Source organism: Sus scrofa, chromosome 6 (genome assembly GCF_054392235.1).
Source record: "Sus scrofa isolate SSC_HxYL_T2T_F1_AM1 chromosome 6, Sscrofa_HxYL_maternal_Yorkshire_Landrace_v2.0, whole genome shotgun sequence".
Classification (NCBI taxonomy): Eukaryota; Metazoa; Chordata; class Mammalia; order Artiodactyla; family Suidae; genus Sus; species Sus scrofa.
In genome coordinates this window covers 14,149,247-14,167,861 of record NC_139388.1, presented here as the reverse complement: position 1 = coordinate 14,167,861, position 18,615 = coordinate 14,149,247, and the positions used below count along the sequence as shown (strand labels likewise).

Below are 18,615 nucleotides of genomic sequence, written 5' to 3'. Positions count from 1 at the left end.
CCAGCTTGTGAAATCTGGTTTGCACCTGAGGCGTCATAGTTCTTGGTGGGCCAAGAGAAGTTAGAGAAAACTTTCACTTCTAGAATGTGAAACCTGAAAGAGTGAGGCTTGATTAAATGATCACTTTCATCCGCATGCTTACACAATGATTTGTCAAAGTGGTTTCAAGGCATTTTTTCATTACCAGTATTTCTCCTGCTTCTTCATAACCATGGGGTTATATAGACAGATGATATTCAGTTGAACAAATATTCTTTGATGCCTACTATATGAAGGCTATAATAAATAAAGTGGTCTTTATACATTTAGAGTTTAAGTGGAGTGTCTGTGTCTTTTTAGGTTTCATGTAGGATCTTAATAAACATGGGCCATGTGTATGTATGACTGAGTCCTTTTGCTGTACAGCAGAAACTGGCACAACGTTGTAAATCAATTACACGTTAATTAAAAAAATATATATGGGCCAGATTTGGCCTGTGGTCCAAATTAGCTCATAACCCCTAGAGGATAGGGTACCATGAGAGATGAGGCTTAGGAGGGTGGCCTGGTTTGGGGATCTCTAGAGACTATGTTAAAAGGCCTGACCTTGGCCCCATGAATAAGGGGGTGTGTCTCCTTCTCATATGCTTTTTTTTTTTTTTTAAAGGACTGCACAGGTGGCATATGGAGATTCCCAGGCTAGGGGTCGGATTGGAGCTGTAGCTGCCGGCCTAGACCACAGCCACAGCAACACAGGATCTGAGCTGCATCTGGACCTACACCACAGCTCACAGCAACGCCGGATCCTTAACCCACTGGGTGAGGCCAGGGATCAAACCTGCAACCTCATGGTTCCTAGTCAGATTCCTTTCCACTGTGCCACAACGGGAACTCCATTTCTTTCTTTTTTTTTCGTATGCTTTTGAATGCAGAAAGTAATGCATTTGTTAAATCCGAAATTCGACATGGCTAAAGAGGCAATTGAGGTCGTTCCCACCGTGGTGCAGCAGAATCCGTGATGTCTCTGCAGCACCTCGAGCCTCTGCTAGGACCCGTGTTTGATCCCCAGCCTCCCACAGTGGGTTAAAGATCTGGCATTGCTGCAACTACGGCTCACATTTGATCCCTGGTCTGGGAACCTCCATATGACTTAGGGGGACCAAAGGAAAAAAAAAAAAGGTAGTTGAGGAATATAGGTCTAGAATCTGGGATATAAGGGCAGTTTCTTAGATTTGGTAGGGGATGGAGCATAGTGGGCAAAAGCGAAAAAGGGCTGAGGACAGAACCTTCAGAATCCATTTGCAGCTGAAAGAAACAGCAAGGAGGGTCTGAGTCAAAAAAGTAGATTGTGGTGGTTAGCAGGAAAAGAGCAGGACTTAATCTGAGAGGAAGAGGGTGGAGGTGGGAGAGCCTTCCTCTGATTGTTCAAGAACCTTGGCTTGGAAGGAAAGAGTGGCTAGCTGCCTGGTGACAGCTGGGGCTGTAATTTGGCTCCTGAAGCCACTGCTGTTCTTTACATCTAATTGATGTAAAGGCTGGAGCTGCTGCAGGGGGGCTGGGACTTGAAAAGGGTCCGAAGGGCCTTTCATCAGGGGTGTCCATGTGGCCAGTGTACGTGCTTCCTTGGCGAAGTAAAACACTGGGAAATGCTCAGGTGGTATGGAAGTGGGGCTGGAGGCAGGGACGGCCTCCCTCGGTGAGGGCCTGATTAGACTACGTCTGAAAGATCCTGTTTGCACATCTTCCCAGCCCTGCTCCCACCCATGGTGGATTGAATGAAGTTGGGGTGGGGATGGCAGAGCAGTTTTAATTGGGACTTCTGATCAGCTCACCCCAGGCTGTCTCAGTCGGCATCTCTCAGTGTGTTGGCTGGAGTTCTGTGAATCTCGTTAGAGATGGTTTGATATGCCTTCTCAGGAGACTGGTTTTGGCAGGGATTCCCGGTTCCTTGGTACAAATAGTTTAATCCAACTCATCCAGTCAAGATGGCACTGTAAATTTATGCTCTAAACACAGAGCAGTAATACATAAAAAGGTAAAATGCTAAAAACGTAGTCATGCACTCCCCCTCCTTCCCCCGACAAAATGATAAACATCCCTGTGATGAGAAATGGAACAGGAAGGAGTTCCTGTGTGGCTCAGCAGTTATGAACCTGACTAGTATCCATGAGGACATGGGTTCGATCCCTGGCCTCTCTCAGTGGGTTAAGGATCCGGCGTTTCGGTGAGCTGTGGTGTAGGTCATAGATGCGGCTCAGATCCCGTGTTGCTGTGGCTGTGGTCTAGGCCGGCAGCTGTAGCTCCAATTCAACCTCTAGCCTGGGAACCTCCGTATGCCGCAGATGCAGCCCCAAAAAGACACACACACACACACACACACAGAGGAATGGAACAGGAACACCAGAAGGAGAGCAGGGCAGAAGCTGCAGTAGGCCTGCTTGTCTCTGAGTCTGGATGCAGGCAGAAGTGGCTAGAAATCTGGGATAACAGATTTACGCATAACTCCAGCTATGGAGTGCTGGATACAAAGCCTGGAGTTAGAGCTGATACACTGCTGGAACCCAGGGGCTGGGAAAGTAGTCTGAAAACAGTTGCTGTAACCCATTCCCTGGGGCTGGGGCTTATTACAAAGATGCTTACCTAGGGAGACAGGGCCTGGAGCTAAGCTAAGTTGCTACTGTAAGATTTGATTCTAGACCAGGAGACCCAGAGGACCTGGGGAGGCAAAGGAGAAAATCCCCAGATGGAGAAGGGATGAGCTTATATACTCAGAAATATGAGGGAAACTAATATGAAAGAAGAACAAAATCAGAGGAAAATTTATCCCCAAAGAAATGAAAATAACAGAGTAGTCAGAAAATACATTTAGTAGAAATAGGTTAAGGATCCTTGAGGCTATTAGCGAAACAAGAAATTTGTTAAAGAAAGGTAAATTATAAAAGAAACAAGAATATGTAAACATGAAAACTTTACATTAAAAATTGTAGGAGTTCCCATTGTGGCTCAGCAGGTTAAGGACCTGACATAGTCTCTGTGAGGATGCAAGTTTGATTCCCCAGCCCTGCACAGTGAGTTAAGGATCTAGCATTGCTGCAGCTGTGGTGTAGGTCACAGCTCTGGCTCGGATTCAGTCCCTGGCCCTGGAACTTCCATATGCTGTGAGTGCAGCTGGAAAAGAAAAAAAAAGAATGAGGTGAAATAAAGATATTTCTGTACCTGCTAAGACAGTTTTATCACCTACACGTCCTTGCTAGAAGAACTACTAAAAGTTTGTATTTCAGTAAGAAGAAAACTTGGGGAGAGGAGCAGATTGCTAGCAGCAAAACCAAGTGCAGAAATTGATGTGTGTTGGTAAATTAACTGTAGACAGTGTATCAGGATGCTCACGTCACCCACAGGGACTTAAACTCCAGAAGATATTTAACTAGCTTGTAATGAGAAGTTGGAGGGAGGGAGTTCCAAGGTTGGAGCATTAGTCCAGTATTGACTTGAGGAACCCTAGGTATTCCATTGTTCTTCTCTGCTGTCATAAGGGTATAAGAGCTCTCTCCTCCTGGTTGTAAGATGGCTGCTGCAGCTCCAGGTATTATATCACCTTAGAGCATCCTAAGCAGGAAGGGTAGGAAATGCTAAGAGAAAGGAAACTTTCTAATGTGCCTCTTTTCTGAGAAGGAGAATCTTTCCAGGGAAGCCCCAGCAGACATCTCATGCTTCATTGACCTGAGCTGGTTCATCCTTAGACCAATTCCTGGTAAAATGGAACAGGCTTGTCTTATCTCCTGGGACTGGGTTCTTTGCTGCCTGAACAAAATCAGGATTCTTTTGGCAAGAAAAAAGGGGGAATGGCTGCTAGTAGGCAACCAACAGTGTCTACCACAGATGGCAAAACGCACTGAACAGAAACCCAGAATCTAGTTTGTTTTTTAGTTTTAAAAAAGGAAAACTAAAATTATTGGCCACATTATCAAGGAAGAATCAGGTAGAATAAGGAAGGGAATTTCATTGTTAAATCACATCAAATTTCTGCCTTGTTAAAGGGAAATAACAGTGCTGAAAACTGTAGACCTCATTAGGAAAATATGTATCTGCTAACAATTTAAGATAACCACTTTAGTTAGTTAGAAGAAAGAATTTCCAATCCAGAAGGAAAAATAGTGGGAGTGGGGGTAGTGTGTCAATCCAACACAAGTTAGGAAAAGAAAAGAGAACTAAAGAAAAATTAGTGGCGTTCCTGTTGTGGTATAGCAGAAACAAATCCGACTAGTATCCATGAGGATGCAGGTTCACTCCCTGGCCTCACTCAGTGCATCAGGGATCCAGTGTTGTAGTGAGCTGTGGTATATAGGTCGCAGATGCGGCTTGGATCTTGGATCCCACGTTGCTGTGGCTGGGGCGTAGGCTGGCAGCCATAGCTCTGATTTAACCCCTAGCCTGGGAACCTCCATGTTTCACGGGTTCGGCCCTAAATTTGAAAGAAAAGAAAAACTACCAGACTGAATAAAATGCAAATAAGAAATAATCTGGAGAGGCTGATCAGTAGGAACCTAACAGGAACTGCCCTTGCTTTTCTCACACAGGTGGTTCTTTGTTTTTAGACAATTTTCAGTTCCCTGCCCCATCCACCCACCTCTCCTCAAAGTTGAGCTTTGACTTGCTTTTTTTTTTTTTTGCCACACCTGCAACATGCAAAAGTTCCTGGGCCAGGGATCAAACCTGCACCAGTACTGGATCCTTAAACACTCTCCACCAGGGAACTCCTGCCTTGCTAATGAGATAGTATTGTTTTCCTAGACTGCTTTATTCCTGCTGTAGATATGTATAGCAAATTCCTGGACTTCCCCCTCCACCACCCCTACACACCCGGAAACCACACTGGGACTCTTAAGGGGCAGGTTTGGAGCAGAGCTGGGACCCCATATCCCAGCTGTCCCCCTTCCCCACCCCTTCCCCATGCTTCACAACCCAGCTTTCCTCCCCTTAGAGCCTGTTCCTTTGGGGGCAGCATCCATCCTCTTGCGATGGAGACTGATGGTTTATTTCTCTGGGACTTCCTTGAAAGTTACCAGAGTGATGATCATAGGATGGAAGAAATGTGTAAGTTCTCACTTTCTGATTTCCTGCCTGCTAACTCTGGGCAGCATCAGAAGTACCAGAGCTGAGATCACAGACTGGACAGCATGTCAGAGTGAGTGTCCTGCAGGAAGGCAGGAGCGCCTGAAGCAGAGGCTGCTGGAGGGATCGTAATTGATGAGCGTGGTAGACTGAGTCACTAGGGTAACAGTGAGGGGTTTATGCCAGAGGCTGGCACCAGCAGGTTGCAATGTGAGGACTTCAGTTAGCCAAGCATGTGGAAGTGAAGCAGCCAGTTTTCAGACACATCAAGGACGTGCTTCTCTGGGCTTGAGTTGAGTATAAGGGAGGGGCTGTCAGGTCTCTTCCTCCAGATGATGACAGGCACTCCAGGGCATCTTCTGCCAGGGTTGGCTCTTGCCACACTCAGGAAGCAGGGCGTTTGCTGGGTTGTTAGGTTGGCAGGGTTCTGGGACACAGGGAACCTTCTGATGGTTGTACTCCAGTTAGTGGAGAAAGCCTCTCTGGATGGCAGTGAATGCTTGTGGAAGGAGCACTGGCCTTGGAGCCATCAGATCTGGAATGTATTAACGCTCCGTCGCTTATCGCCTGGCTGACCTCGTTTTGCTGTCTTGGGACTTCTGCGAATACTGAATGAGAGGCTATGCCTGCAAATGCTCAGAAACTCATAAAGCATCATGCAGTGTGCGTACTAATCTGTGGTTTGATGCCTTTACACTGAGGCTCTGGGACACATCCTCAGGCTGTGTGTCAGTGGGTGGAAAGAGGGTGCTTTATCAGTGTCTCGGGCCGGGATTTTTTTCTTTCTCCCCACCCCTTCCAATTCAAGCAGCCTCCCTCCCTCCATCCTCCGCGCCTTATTTTGACATTTCTTTTCTCTGCCTGCCAAGAAGATTGTGTTCAGCTGTGCTGGTCTGAGGCTGTGCTATCCTGTGCTTCGTTAGGTTAATTCGATGGCTTGTCTTCTGGGAACTGACTGGGGACTAGCTCTAAAACCCTGCTAGCCTCTAAAACCCAATCTCCACTGTTTTCCTTGGGGCAAGCTTTGCCGCTGAATCCCACACACCTTCGTTTTCTCTCCTCCACGCAGGAGCCGGCAAGGGCCTGCTTTGGCCCCACCTTGGTTCCTTGTATTGGCAAAATTGCTCAAGCATGCATCCTCTGATTGGTAGAAGGCTCTAAGGGAGACCATCAAAGCTGCCCCTGACCTTCTGGATTCTGGTTGCTAGTTTCTCTGTTCAGCCTCAGCATCTTAAACTTGACCAGCCATTCAGGGGATATTTGTTGTTAAATGGTCTCACCATATTTGCTAAATTTGTGACCACAAACCTCTTGGAAGACCCTAGCATTGCCTACCACTAAATTTCCCTCATTACTCCCCTTCTCTCTTAGAGGACCATTCACTCCTGTTTTCTGTAATCCTCCAGCCCCAGCATCAAAGGTGTGTCACTCCCTGTGCCCATGCTTTGCTTCACCTCCTGCTATACAGGTCGACCTCCATGTGGGCACTGCCTCTCCCTACCTCTTGCTCTGTTCTTGCTACTTAAGGACTTGCTTCGTAATTATCCTCTTTTTTTTTTTTTTTTCTACAGCATTAACCTCTCCCTCTTCTGAACCATCCCCACCAGCATTCTGTAATATTTCCCATTCCACTTTATCTCATTCCCCTTTTTTGGTAACACCTTTATTGAGATAGAATTCATGTTCCATGCTCTTCATCCATTTCAGTTGTACAAGTCAGTTGGTTTTAGTTTAGTCACATGGTTATGCAATCCTAGACCACAAACAATCTTAGAACATTTCATCACCCCAGGAGGAAACTCCATACCCATTACCAGTCACTCCCCATCTCTTCCAACCCCTAGCCCTGAGCAATTACTAATCTACTTTATGGATGTGTCTATTCTGGACATTTCATATAAATGGAATCACATCATGTGTAGTCTTTTGTGTCAGGCTTCTTTCACTTAGCATCATGTTTTCAAGGTTCATCCATGTATCAGTGCTTCATTTCTTTTTATGGCTGAATAAGATTCCATTGTATGGATATTAGATGTTTTGCTTACTCATCAGTTGATGGGACTTGGAGTTCTTTCCACTTTGGAGCTAATATGAATAAAGCTTCTATCATTTGTGTATGTATTTTTGTGCGGATATATATTTCTCTTGGGTGTAGACCTGGGATTAAAATTGCTGAGTCATACGTTAACTCTGTTTAATCTTCTGTCTGCCAGACTGTTTTCCAAGGTGGCTGCGCCATTTTTCATTCTCACCAGCAATGTATGAGGGTTACAATTTCTCCATCTCTTCCTTAATACCTGTTATTATCTGTCTTTTTGATTATAGCCATCCTTGTAGGTGGGAAGTGGTATCTGATTGTGGTTTTGATGTGTATTTCCCTGATAGCAAATGATGCTGAGCATCTTTTCATCTGCTTGTTGGCCATTTCTCATCCAGTCAGATGTTTGCCCCTTCCATACTTTTGGATCAGCCACTGTGAAGGTCACTGCTGACAGCCTTCTCTTATCTATGTCAGACCTTCCCTCGATAATTTCTTCTGGTCCTGTAGTTTTAAAAGTGAACTGTACTCAGGTGACTCTCAAATGTATCCCTCCAGCTCTGACCTCTTCCATGAGCCTTAGACATCTGTGTCCTGCTGCCTGTTGCCATTTCCACATGGACTGTTAAAGGGCATCTCAAATTGAACCTGTCATCAACAGAACTCTTGCTTTTTTTTACTCCTGAAAACCCATTTCTCTCCTGACTTTTCTGCATGAATGAATGGCATCCCACAACCAGGTTGCTCAGGCCACAAGCTGAGTCCTGATTTGGTCTTCCCTGCCCACCCACCACCCTCCATCTAGCCCATCCGTTAAGCCCTTCACAATACATCCAGCTACTTCTCACCACCTCCGCTGCCTGGGTTTTTGAAGTAGCTCCTCTCTGGTCCCCAGCTCATCTTACGCAGCAGCCAGAGAAGTTCCTTAGCAAAAAAATATTTTAACCTAAAAACTAAAACAAATTAGACTTTATTGAGAAATGCATCACACATTCAGAATAGTATATATCGGAGTTCCCGTCGTGGCACAGTGGTTAACGAATCTGACTAGGAACCATGAGGTTGCGGGTTCGGTCCCTGCCCTTGCTCAGTGGGTTAACGATCCGGTGTTGCCGTGAGCTGTGGTGTAGGTTGCAGACGCGGCTCAGATCCCACGTTGCTGTGGCTCTGGCGTGGGCCAGCGGCTACAGCTCTGATTCGACCCCTAGCCTGGGAATCTCCATATGCCACGGGAGCGGCCCAAAGAAATAGCAAAAAGACAAAAAAAAAGAGTAGTATATATCATATAAATTCCTTAAGGAATAAAAACTTTAAATCCTCTTTTCCTACCACTTGGATTAAGGAGTAATACATTTCCCCGGTAACTTTTTTTTTTCTTCTCTTTGGGTGGCCTTGTAGCATATGGAGTTCCCCAGCCAGGGATCAGATCCAGGCCACAGTTTGCGACCTTGGCTGGAGCTGCAGCAATGCTGGATACCATCCCACACCCCAGCCCACTGGGGCCAGGCCAGGGATCGAACTCGTGTCCTGGTTCGTCGGAGACACCACCAATTCCATTCTACCACAACAGAAACTCTCATCCCCCAGTACTTCTAAAGCCTATAAAGGGGAGTTCCGCCTGTGGTACAGTGGGTTAATGATCCAGCTTGTCTCTGTGGAGGTGCCAGTTCAATCCCTGGCCCTGGTGCAGTGGGTTAAGGATCCATTGTTGCTACAGCTCTGGCTTGAATTCAAGTGCGGCCCTAAAAAGGAAAAAAGGAAAAAAAAAAAAAAAGCCCTTACTTGTCACATTCCTCCGCTCCAGGGGAATTTCCTAAATTTAACTATTTTCCCTGATTTTATCTGTTGTCTTATCTATATATAGAGGCCTAAGCAATTTATTACTTAGCTTTGCATACTTTTTTTTTATGGCCATACTTGCAGCATATGGAAGTTTCCTGGCCAGGGAGTGCATCTCAGCTGCAGCTGCAGCAACACTGAATCCTTGAACCCACTGTGTTGGGCCTGGCATCCAACCTGAACCTCCACAGCCATGCAAGCCAGCTTCTTAACCCATATCACCATAGTAGGAACTCCAGCTTTTATACTTTGGAACTTTTCATGAACTCGTACTATGAGTGTTCATCCCTAACTTATTCTTTTTGCCCAACATAATAGATTTTTGGTCATATTCATCGCTGTTGCTATCTGAAACTGGAGTTCATTCACTTTTGCTGTATGATATGAATGAACCACAATTTATCCATCCAGTTCTGATTGATATTTGGGTTGTTTGCAGTTTTCAGCTATTACCCAGAGCTGCCTTGAACATTCTCTCTCTCTCTTTTTTTTTGTCTTTTGTCCTTTTAGGGTTCTAGACGGTCCCAGGCTAGGGGTCTTATCGGAGCTGTAGCCGCCAGCCTACACTACAGCCACAGCAATGCCAGATCTGAGCTGCGTCTGCGACCTACACCACAGCTCATGGCAATGCCAGATCCTTAACCCACTGAGCAAGGCCAGGGATCGAACCCACAACCTCATGGTTCCTGGTCGGATTCATTTCCACTGTGCCTCAATGGGAACTCCATGCCTTGAACATTCTTGAACATCCTTATATGTATATACATGTTTACTTACATCTTGTCATAGACATACTAGAGTTTACTACACATTCACCATGATGCCTAAAATTTAAAAGAAAATAGCCAGGACATGGAACAAACGCAGCTTTCATGCATTCCTGGTGGAAATGTAAAATGCCACAACCACTTTGGAAAACTCTTTGATAAGTTCTGGCAAAGTTAAATGTAAATACCAACTCTATGACCCTGTATTTCCACTCCCAGGTATTTACCCCCAGAGAAAAGAGAGTATGTGCCCACAAAATGACTTGTACATGAAAGTCCAGGCAGTTTTACTCACAACCAAAAACTGGAAACAAGTCAACTGTCCAAAGGTGAACAAGAACAACTGCTGATATACATAACATGGACTGATCTCCAAAACATGGTGCTGAGCAAAAGAAGCCAGACTCGCAGGAGTGTTTTATGAAGTTCAAGAACAAGTAAACCTAATCTGTGGTGACACGACTTAGCCAAATGGGAGAGTGGTGAGTGATGATCAGGGAAGAGCTGGAGGGAGCTCCCTGGAGTGATGGAAATGCTCGGTATTATTATATTTGGCTACACCCGGGCATGCCAAAATTCCTGGTCCAGGGATTGAACCCAAGCCACAGCAGCGACCCAGGCCGCTGCAGTGACAATGTCAGATCCTTAACTGCTAGACCCTCAGGGACCTCTGGAAATACTGGGCGCTTACACACATGCACAAGTAGGTAAACACGTACCAAGCTCTACACGGAGAGAGTTGCTGTTGTGGGTCAGCGGTAACCACCCGGACTAGTGTCCGCAAGGACGTGGGTTTGTTCCCTGGCCTCACTCAATCAGTTAATGATCTGGCATTGCTGTGAGCTGTGGATCGCCTGTGAGGCTGTGGCTGTGACTTAGGCCGGCAGCTGCAGCTCTGATTCCACACCTAGCCTGGGAACTTCCATTGGCCTCACATGTGGCCCTAATAAAACAAAAACAAACAAACAAACAAAAACATCTGCATTGAAAGACTTCTGCATCCTATTACACAAGAATTAAACCTCCAAGGAAAAAAGATTGTCCCAAGTAGGGGCAAGATTTTGCAGGGAAATGAAACAGCCTATTCAACCTAAGCTTTAAATCTGCTTAATAGGACAAGCAGGCTGAACTCACCAGCCTTGTAATTAATCGATTCTAATATTCAACCTTTGTGTGAGATACCATTTATTCCCACCCAAACCTGAGGAGGATTACAATCTCTGAGGATGTCTGCTCACAGATGTCAAAAAATAAATTAGCTCAGGAGCTGTCTAATCTCTCAGTCTGTTCCCACACCATATTTTCTGTGAGAAAGATGTCTTAAAATTTTTCTTTAAAAAACTGCTACTGGGACATACTCATGTACGTATTTATTAAGTTAATGGCACATTTTCCTCTCTGACATTGTTCCCACCAGCGGTGATGAGTGTTTTTAAAAATTTGCTCCAAGGGTCCATTTAAAAATAAAAATCACAGGAGCTCTGTTGTGGAGCAGTGCGTTAAGGGTCCAGTGTTGTCACTGCAGTGTGCTGAGTTGTTGCTACGGCACAGGTTCGATCCCTGGCCCGGGAACTTCCGCATGCCATGGGCACAGCCAAAAAATATATGTATAAATCAGGTCATGACACATCCCTCCTGCAAACCCTCCCATTAGATTCGTAACTACTCCTCATGCTTTCAAAGCCATCTGTGGCTGTGCCTTTTTTGCCTTTCTCTCTGACACCTTCCCTGGCTTCGCTGCCCTTCTTGCCTGTTTTGTTGTTGTTGTTTTTCTTTGGTGTTTGTTTATAGGAGCACCCATGGTATATGAAAGTTCCTGGGCCAGGGATTGAATCTGAGCTGGAGCTGTGTCAATACTGGATCCTTTAACCCACTGCCCTGGGCTCGGAATCCAACCTGTACCTCCTCAGCAGCCTGAGCCGCTGCAGTTGGATTCTTAACTCACTGTGCCACAGTGGGAACTCCCTTGCCTGTTTTAATGGGTCAGGCTGTTTTTTCCTGAATCCCTGTGGACTCTGTTCCCTCACACATCCTATAATTGCCCTGTCATGGCACTTTGTAATCCCCTGTACCTTTGTATTTGCTGCTAGGCCAGAAGCTCCATGAGGACAAGGTGCATGTGTACTGTCCCAGCTAGCCCCTGGCCCCGTGCTGACCTATTAAATATCTGTCAAGTGAATAAATAAGATGGCAGCAGCCACTTGGCCCTGGAAGCTAGCCCTCTAACCCCTCTGGGCACCAGAGGTGGGGGCTAATGCCCAAGTGTGTGCCCTTCCTCAGACTTTTTTAAATTGGGCTTTGTATGGGTTTGTGTGAATGATCTGAGCAGCTGTGAAAGGGAGACATCAGAATTAGGCAGTGGTGGATTTCCCATTGTGGCTCAGCTGTAACAAACCCGACTGGTGTCCATGTGGACGCAGGTTTGATCCCTGGCCCTGCTCAGTGTGTTAAGGGTCCAGCGTTGCCATGAGCTGTAGTGTAGTTTGCAGACATGACTTGGATCTGGCATTGCTGTGGCTGTGGTGTGGGCCTGCAGCTGTAGCTCCAATTTGACCCCTAGCCTGGGAACTTACATATACCATGGTTGTGGCCCTAAAAAGAATTAGGCAGTGATGACCAGAGGGTACAGGGAGTCCCACAGAGAAAATGAGGTATGTAAAATAAAAGAGCCTCACTGGGTGACTCCTGGGACATTTGGTGCATGTCTGGGGTCTCTGATGGTTCTTGCTTCATTAGCAACAGTCCCTACCTGTACCTGCAGTTGTCCACAGCACACACTTCCAGGAACAGACCAGCCTTGGGATTCCCAAAGCAAGGGCCTTTGCTGGTGACTCTGCTTCTCTGCTCTTCGCAAACACAGTGACAAAAGTCGTTTTTTTTCCCTCCCTGACAAGGCAGCCCATCACTTCCAATGCCCCCTTCATTGAGTTAGACTCCAAGGAGTTACTGACTTCCCCAGTGTGAAGTCATTGTGGGGGTGTTTCCTTAAGGGCCTCCTGTACTCGCTTCTGCCAAACTCTGCCCTCAGGGGCCACAGTGGCGAAGCCAGGTCTCCCCACCAGGCTTCTTCACTCATCCGTTGCTCAACCTGGAAAGTTACCACCTCCCGGGCCTCTTGCTTCATGGCAGGCTCTCCTCAAGTCATAGGATGCTGGGAGCAGGACCTTGCAAAACCTAGATGTTGGATATGGATGTGACAAAGCGGGGCCTGGAAGAGACAATGGCCTGGCTTCTATTTACAGACCCCCCACCAAAGGCTGTGCCTGAGGTCTGGCCTGCCAAAGGGCACAGTGGAACACTGGAAAGAACGCACTGGACCAGTGCCACTGGGCCCGTGGGTTAGAGCTGGGAGTCCCCAGTGAGGCCTGTGGGCGAAGCTTCACTCCTCATTCTGGAAAGCCAGCTTATGTGTCTCCTTGTCTCACCCCTGAGCCCCTGGAGAGCTGAAGGAATTCCTGGGTTTCTTTCTACACTCTGGCCAGTCACAGGCTTTGGAACTGGGTAGACCTGGACTTAAACTTCACCTCCACTCAGGAGGTTGTGACCTTAGGCAAGTTCCTACACGCCTGTGAGCATTGTTTCCCTACCCAGAATAGTGTCCTCCTTCTTGGAACATGCTAGTTCCATTCCCTAATGGCTTTGTGGTTTGGCTTGGCCCCAGAAATTTGAGCTCCCATGAATAGAGGAGGCGGTGAAGGTTCTTGAACATAGAACCTGAGAGGCCTTCTCTGCAGCTGCTGGCAGCAACCAGAGGACCCTGGAAAGGCCGGCCAGGACTGGAACTTTCAGCGAGGGGCTATGAGGCCCAGGGGCCAGGTCAGAACCGGGGCTGGCTGGATATGGAGAGGAGCTAGTGGGGACAGGCAGGCAGCCAGGATTAAGTGCTCCATGTGGCCTGGAGCCAGGGCCCGGGGGCTCCACTCTCAGCCTTGTCTGTGACTCTTACTGTGGGTCCTTAGCACATGACTTGGATTCAGGCTTCTTTCCTGAGGGCCAAGCCTCAAACCATCCTGCTGCCTATTTTCCCTGCTCTTGCGCAGGGCAGCATAGGGCCTCAGGCTGTCAGTGACCCCAGGGACCCTGGCATTCCTTTTGTAACCTGCAGTTGAAGGCAGCTGCCCAGAGGGCTGAGTGGTGGTGGTGCTGAGCCCAGCATCCCCACATCCTGACACCAGAGCTGGAACGGTTGTTAATGGTTCACCCAGCTAACCTAGGAATGCCTCATCCATAGTCCACACCAGAGTGAGAAGAGGACAAATCCCAGGGCCCAGGCCACTGCCCCCTTCACTTGGGGAGGCGCTGATCTACCTCTTCTTAGGGGTAGAGAGCTCTAGACGGGGGTTGTACCTGAAGTGCCTTATGATCTTTTCTCTGATCCACTGTTTCCTACGTTTTGCCTGAAATTAACTTCATAGAGCTAGACTAGAAATTTTCTAAACCTGGCTTTTCCAGCGACTCTCCCTGTGACTCTAGGGAAATCACTTTTTCCGTCCTTGTTTACCTTCTGGCTAATAAGTGAGGATGGCAGGCTAATCTGGTCCTTTGAGGCTGGAGCTACGCAGAGCAGAGCGATGCTATGTGCAGGTAGTTAGAAGGAAGAGCCCTTTCTTTTGTCCACCCTTTGTTTAAGTGGGCGTCTCCTCTCCTGCCCGCTCTGTCCCCTCTGGGACTTGGGGGCGGGGCTGGGGGAGAGCATGTATGCATGTGCAATCTGTCTGCACGTTATTTTTCCTCTCTGCAATTTCAGGGTCATGCTGCGGCAGCCTGGCGCCTGACAAGCGAGGGAAACCTGCCAGGGAATTACTGCTAGCTTGAGGCAGGACAGCGGCCTCAGGGGAGCGGGGATGGGCAGAGCAGCCGCCGAGTCCGGGCCAGCAGCACCAAGACAGAGGCCTGGGCCCTGGTCTGGAGCTCAGCTCACACTTGCTCGGCAGACCCAAATGGCATTTGAAGCAGCACCCTGCTGAGGAGTGGCTGTTCCCAGGACGCAGAGGACCTCACAACCCCTACACAAGGAGCTCAGCAACCCCTACACAACTGCAGTTGGGGGCCGTGACCATCAAAAGAAGAAGGGGTTGGTGCCTCAGATGGGAAGCAGAGGGGCAGAACCTAACTCCAGAAGGACCTTGGTCTCTGAAGAGTTTTCTGGCACCCACGGAGCTTCCTGGGTTTCTTCTTGGCGTATCCGGGCTTGATTCCCTCCCCTGGCAGAGGGCTTGGGCCCTAAGGGCCAACTGAGGTGGGGACGACTCTTGCATGAAATTAAGGCTGCTTGAGACCCACGCGCTCTCTGCTGTGATTGGGGTTCAAGGGCTTCCCTGCCACAGGGGACGAGGGGCTGCTCATGAACCACAAAGACCCCGAATGCTGCAGACTGGATCATTTCAAGCCACCAAAGAGGGGGACCCCCAGAGCTGGCAGCCAGCAACCCCAAGAGACTAGAGGGCTGGGATGGACTGACCTCCCCCTCACCAGGGCTCTGGGAGAAGCAGAGCCTCTGTGGCCCAGCTAGTGACAGAGAGGCCCGATGAAGCCATAAGCAGGGCTCAGGTGGCCCGGGGACAGGGACCCACTGCTGCCGACGTGCTTTCTCCTGACACTGAAGGAGGACGTGGCATGGTGTGAAACCCCTGCCACTGTCCCCTCTGAGGCACATGCCCCTATGCCCTTTGCACGTGGTGCCAAAATAAGCAGTGGCTGGCCTGTCAGCGGACTGGGAAAGGAGTGGCCACGGTGACACCCACCTGACCGCCAGGCTAGGGGCTCAGCTCCCAGGGGCGCCGAACCATGAAGTGCTCCCTGCGGGTGTGGTTCCTCTCCGTGGTTTTCCTGCTGGTGTTCATCATGTCACTGCTCTTCACCTACTCCCACCACAGCATGGCCACCGTGCCCTACCTAGACTCGGGCGCCCTGGGTGGGACCCACCGGGTGAAGCTGGTGCCCGGCTATGCCGGCCTGCAGCGCCTTAGCAAGGAGGGGCTCGCCGGCAAGAGCTGTGCCTGCCGCCGCTGCATGGGTGATGCCGGCGCCTCTGAGTGGTTTGATAGCCACTTCAACAGCAACATTTCCCCCGTCTGGACCCGAGAGAACATGGATCTGCCCCCGGATGTCCAGAGATGGTGGATGGTGAGAAAGACACGGTCTCTCCGGCTTCCCCTTTGCTGCCCCCTCTTTAAGGGTCTGTCCCCCCTGTTAAAGCCCCTTCTTGGATTTGGGCTGTCTTCTTGCCCCCAGAGCCTTAACAAAGTGTGAGGTTCCCTGGACCAGAGCCAGCTATTAGGATCATAGATTCTGAAGCTCATAGATTAGTGAGCTTTGGCTTGGAAGGAGAGAGGACTAGTATTTTCTAGTGCCTATAGGAGCCAAATATAGACCACAAATACCTGCAAAGTCAGGGAGGTAAAATAGATAGGAGAAGCAGGTCCCCAGGGGGAAGATGGCTACAAGTGAGGACCATGCCCATGGAATGAAGTCCTTCCCTTTATAAAGGAGGCAGCCACACAACTCCAGTGATTGTTGCTATGCAGAAAGGCAGCCCATCACTGCTGGATCCTCTGACCCTGTAAGAGAACCCAAATGTCCCTGGAGTGCCTGCTGTGGCACAGCAGGATTGGTGGCATCTCTGCAGTGCCAGGACATAGGTTCTGTCCCTGGCCTAGCACAGTAAAGGATCTAGGTCACAACTGCGGCTTGGATCTGATCCCTGGCCTGGGACCTCCGTATGTCACGGGGTTGCCAAAAAACAAAAACAAAAAAAAAAAGGAGTCCCAATTTTTTTTCTAAGTATCCTAATTTGTAAATATTTGCTCAAAATAATTTTAAGCGCCATGCCATTCACTTGGTTCTTTACAATTGCTGGAAAATACTTTCTTCTGGGTTGGGTTACATAAGCATTGTCACCTCCTCTGGGGGCTAAGCAGCAGGGGCGGGGCATGAGGGGACAAGTATGCCGAAGCCTCCCTGCTGTTCTGTATCTCGGCACCTTTCTGCTACTTTAATTCCCTTCACCTTGTCCCTGTCATCTCTGGAGCATCACTCCCCAGACTGTGCCAGGGCCATCTGGTTGCCACGCATCAGAGGTATTTCAGTACTTAATCCAGGGGCCTGCATGCTGCTGGCATTCCCCACTGGGCGACTTAAAAGGCAGCTCCTGGTCCCTGGTTTCCCTAGCTGGCAAATGGAGAGGGTGACGGCTTCCCCTTTCTCTCACATTTAGAGCAGCTGTGAGGATGATGTGCGATCACGGTTATCAGAGTAACTCACAGATCCTGCTTCCTGGCCAAGACTGGCAGAGTCCCTAAGGAGGGGAAGTTTACAGAGTAGAGGTCACCAGGAGCCCCACAGACTCCTCCCATGAGAACTTAGAGCCCTTAAGGATCCCGTCTGTTGCTCATAGTCACAGTATTCATTTTATGGGGAAAATCAAGGTTCAGAGAGTGCCCAGGGCTAATGGTCAGAGTCTTCAGTGGTAGCCACCAAAGGCAGGGATAGACTGAGGGGCAGGCCAGGCCCCCGCTCACAGGGAGGGAACTCAGGACTGTGTAAGCACCAGCGTGTTTAAGCACCAGAAGCCACTTTTCTGCTGCTCTCCAGTCACTTCCTTTTGTTATCAACTTAGAAATTCCTGTCTCAGGGCTAAGCTTTTTCTCCACACTGAATTCATGTTCTTGTGGTGGAGCCCTTCCTGTGCTCAGAGAACAGACAGAGGAGTAGACCCACCCTGTCCTCTCCATGGTTTCTGTTCCCTGACCAGCTCCTATTACAGCTTGGACCACAGAGCATTTTTAAAATTTTTATTTATTTATTTATTGCCGCACCTACGGCATATGGAGGTTCCCAGGCTAGGGGTCTAATTGGAGCTACAGCTGCCAGCCTACACCACAGCTCACGGCAATGCCAGATCCTTAACCCACTGAGCGAGGCCAGGGATCAAACCCGCAACCTCATGCTTAGTGGGATTTGTTTCTGCTGCACCATGATGGGAACTCTCATTTTAAAGCCCTTACAGACTGGTGACCTGGGGGCCAGGTCCAGCTCAATGTTTTTAAACTATTTGCAGTAGTTACCATAGTTTAGGAATTTAATAATTTTATACAAAATCTGTATTTTCAGCAGCTAGAAAATATAGTCCTTCTGGGGGCAGTCTCACAAGGCACAACGACTGGCTGAAGTCACTCCCCGTCTTTTTTTTTTTAACATTTGGTTTGTTTATTTGTTTATTTATTTTTGGCCCCATTCGCAGCATGTGGGAGTTCCTGGGTCAGGGATCGAACTGCACCACAGCAGCAACCTGAGCAGTTACAGTGACAATGCCGCATCATGAACCTGCTGCGTCACAAGGGCACTCCTGAAGTCACTCCTTTTTGATGGGGGCTGCTGCTTACCTTAAGCCCCACCTACCTTTTCACACCTGCCTGTTACTTGCCTGGCACTGTGGGCATTTAAGTGCTCTCTCCTGACCATATTTCATGGTCTTTTGCTTCACTGGTGGTGTCAGGGGACCAGTTTCATCCCAGCCATTCTGACTTTGAAAGTGTATGTGTGCCTCTCTGCCTTTTCCTCCAGGGCTCCAGACCGAGTCCTAGGGGTGCCCCCTGCAGGCCTATTGGGAATGAGCACCCGAAGCTTGGTGGGGCTTTGCATATAACCACCTCAAAATGGCTCTGAGACTCAGCTGCTGCAGGGAAACAGCAGAGCAAGGGCCTCACATGCTTGATGAGCCCAGGAAGTTCCTCTGTTTCAGGGCACAGGCCTGCAGGCCTCTGGAGAGTGTGTTGAATAGAACCTTGACCCCTGAGGTCTGACCAGGCCAAGGCGCTGCTCCTGATAGCTGAGCACCAGTCTGGTCTTGGATGGGGAGACCATGCCTTTTTTTTGAAC

At 48.6% G+C, this 18,615-nt stretch overlaps 1 protein-coding gene across 33 annotated transcripts in view; it reads left to right on the top strand.

Moving 5' to 3' along the window:
• ST3GAL2 (ST3 beta-galactoside alpha-2,3-sialyltransferase 2) overlaps positions 1-18,615 on the top strand; it is a 54,090-nt gene that overhangs the window by 21,730 nt on the left and 13,745 nt on the right. For 12 of the 33 annotated variants that reach the window (XR_014805506.1, XR_014805510.1, XR_014805509.1 and 9 more), the window contains one exon: positions 14,483-15,861. The exons of 4 other annotated variants lie outside the window; for them this stretch is intronic. Coding sequence is in view for 17 of the 29 variants with exons in the window: in XM_021093794.2 (XP_020949453.1) it covers positions 15,523-15,861 (339 nt within the window). In the remaining 12 variants the exon portion in view is untranslated. Of the gene's footprint in view, positions 1-9,954; positions 10,218-14,482; positions 15,862-18,615 lie in introns of all 33 variants that reach the window. 17 more of the 33 variants (XR_014805511.1, XM_021093795.2, XM_084959628.1 and 14 more) reach the window with 2 other exon arrangements.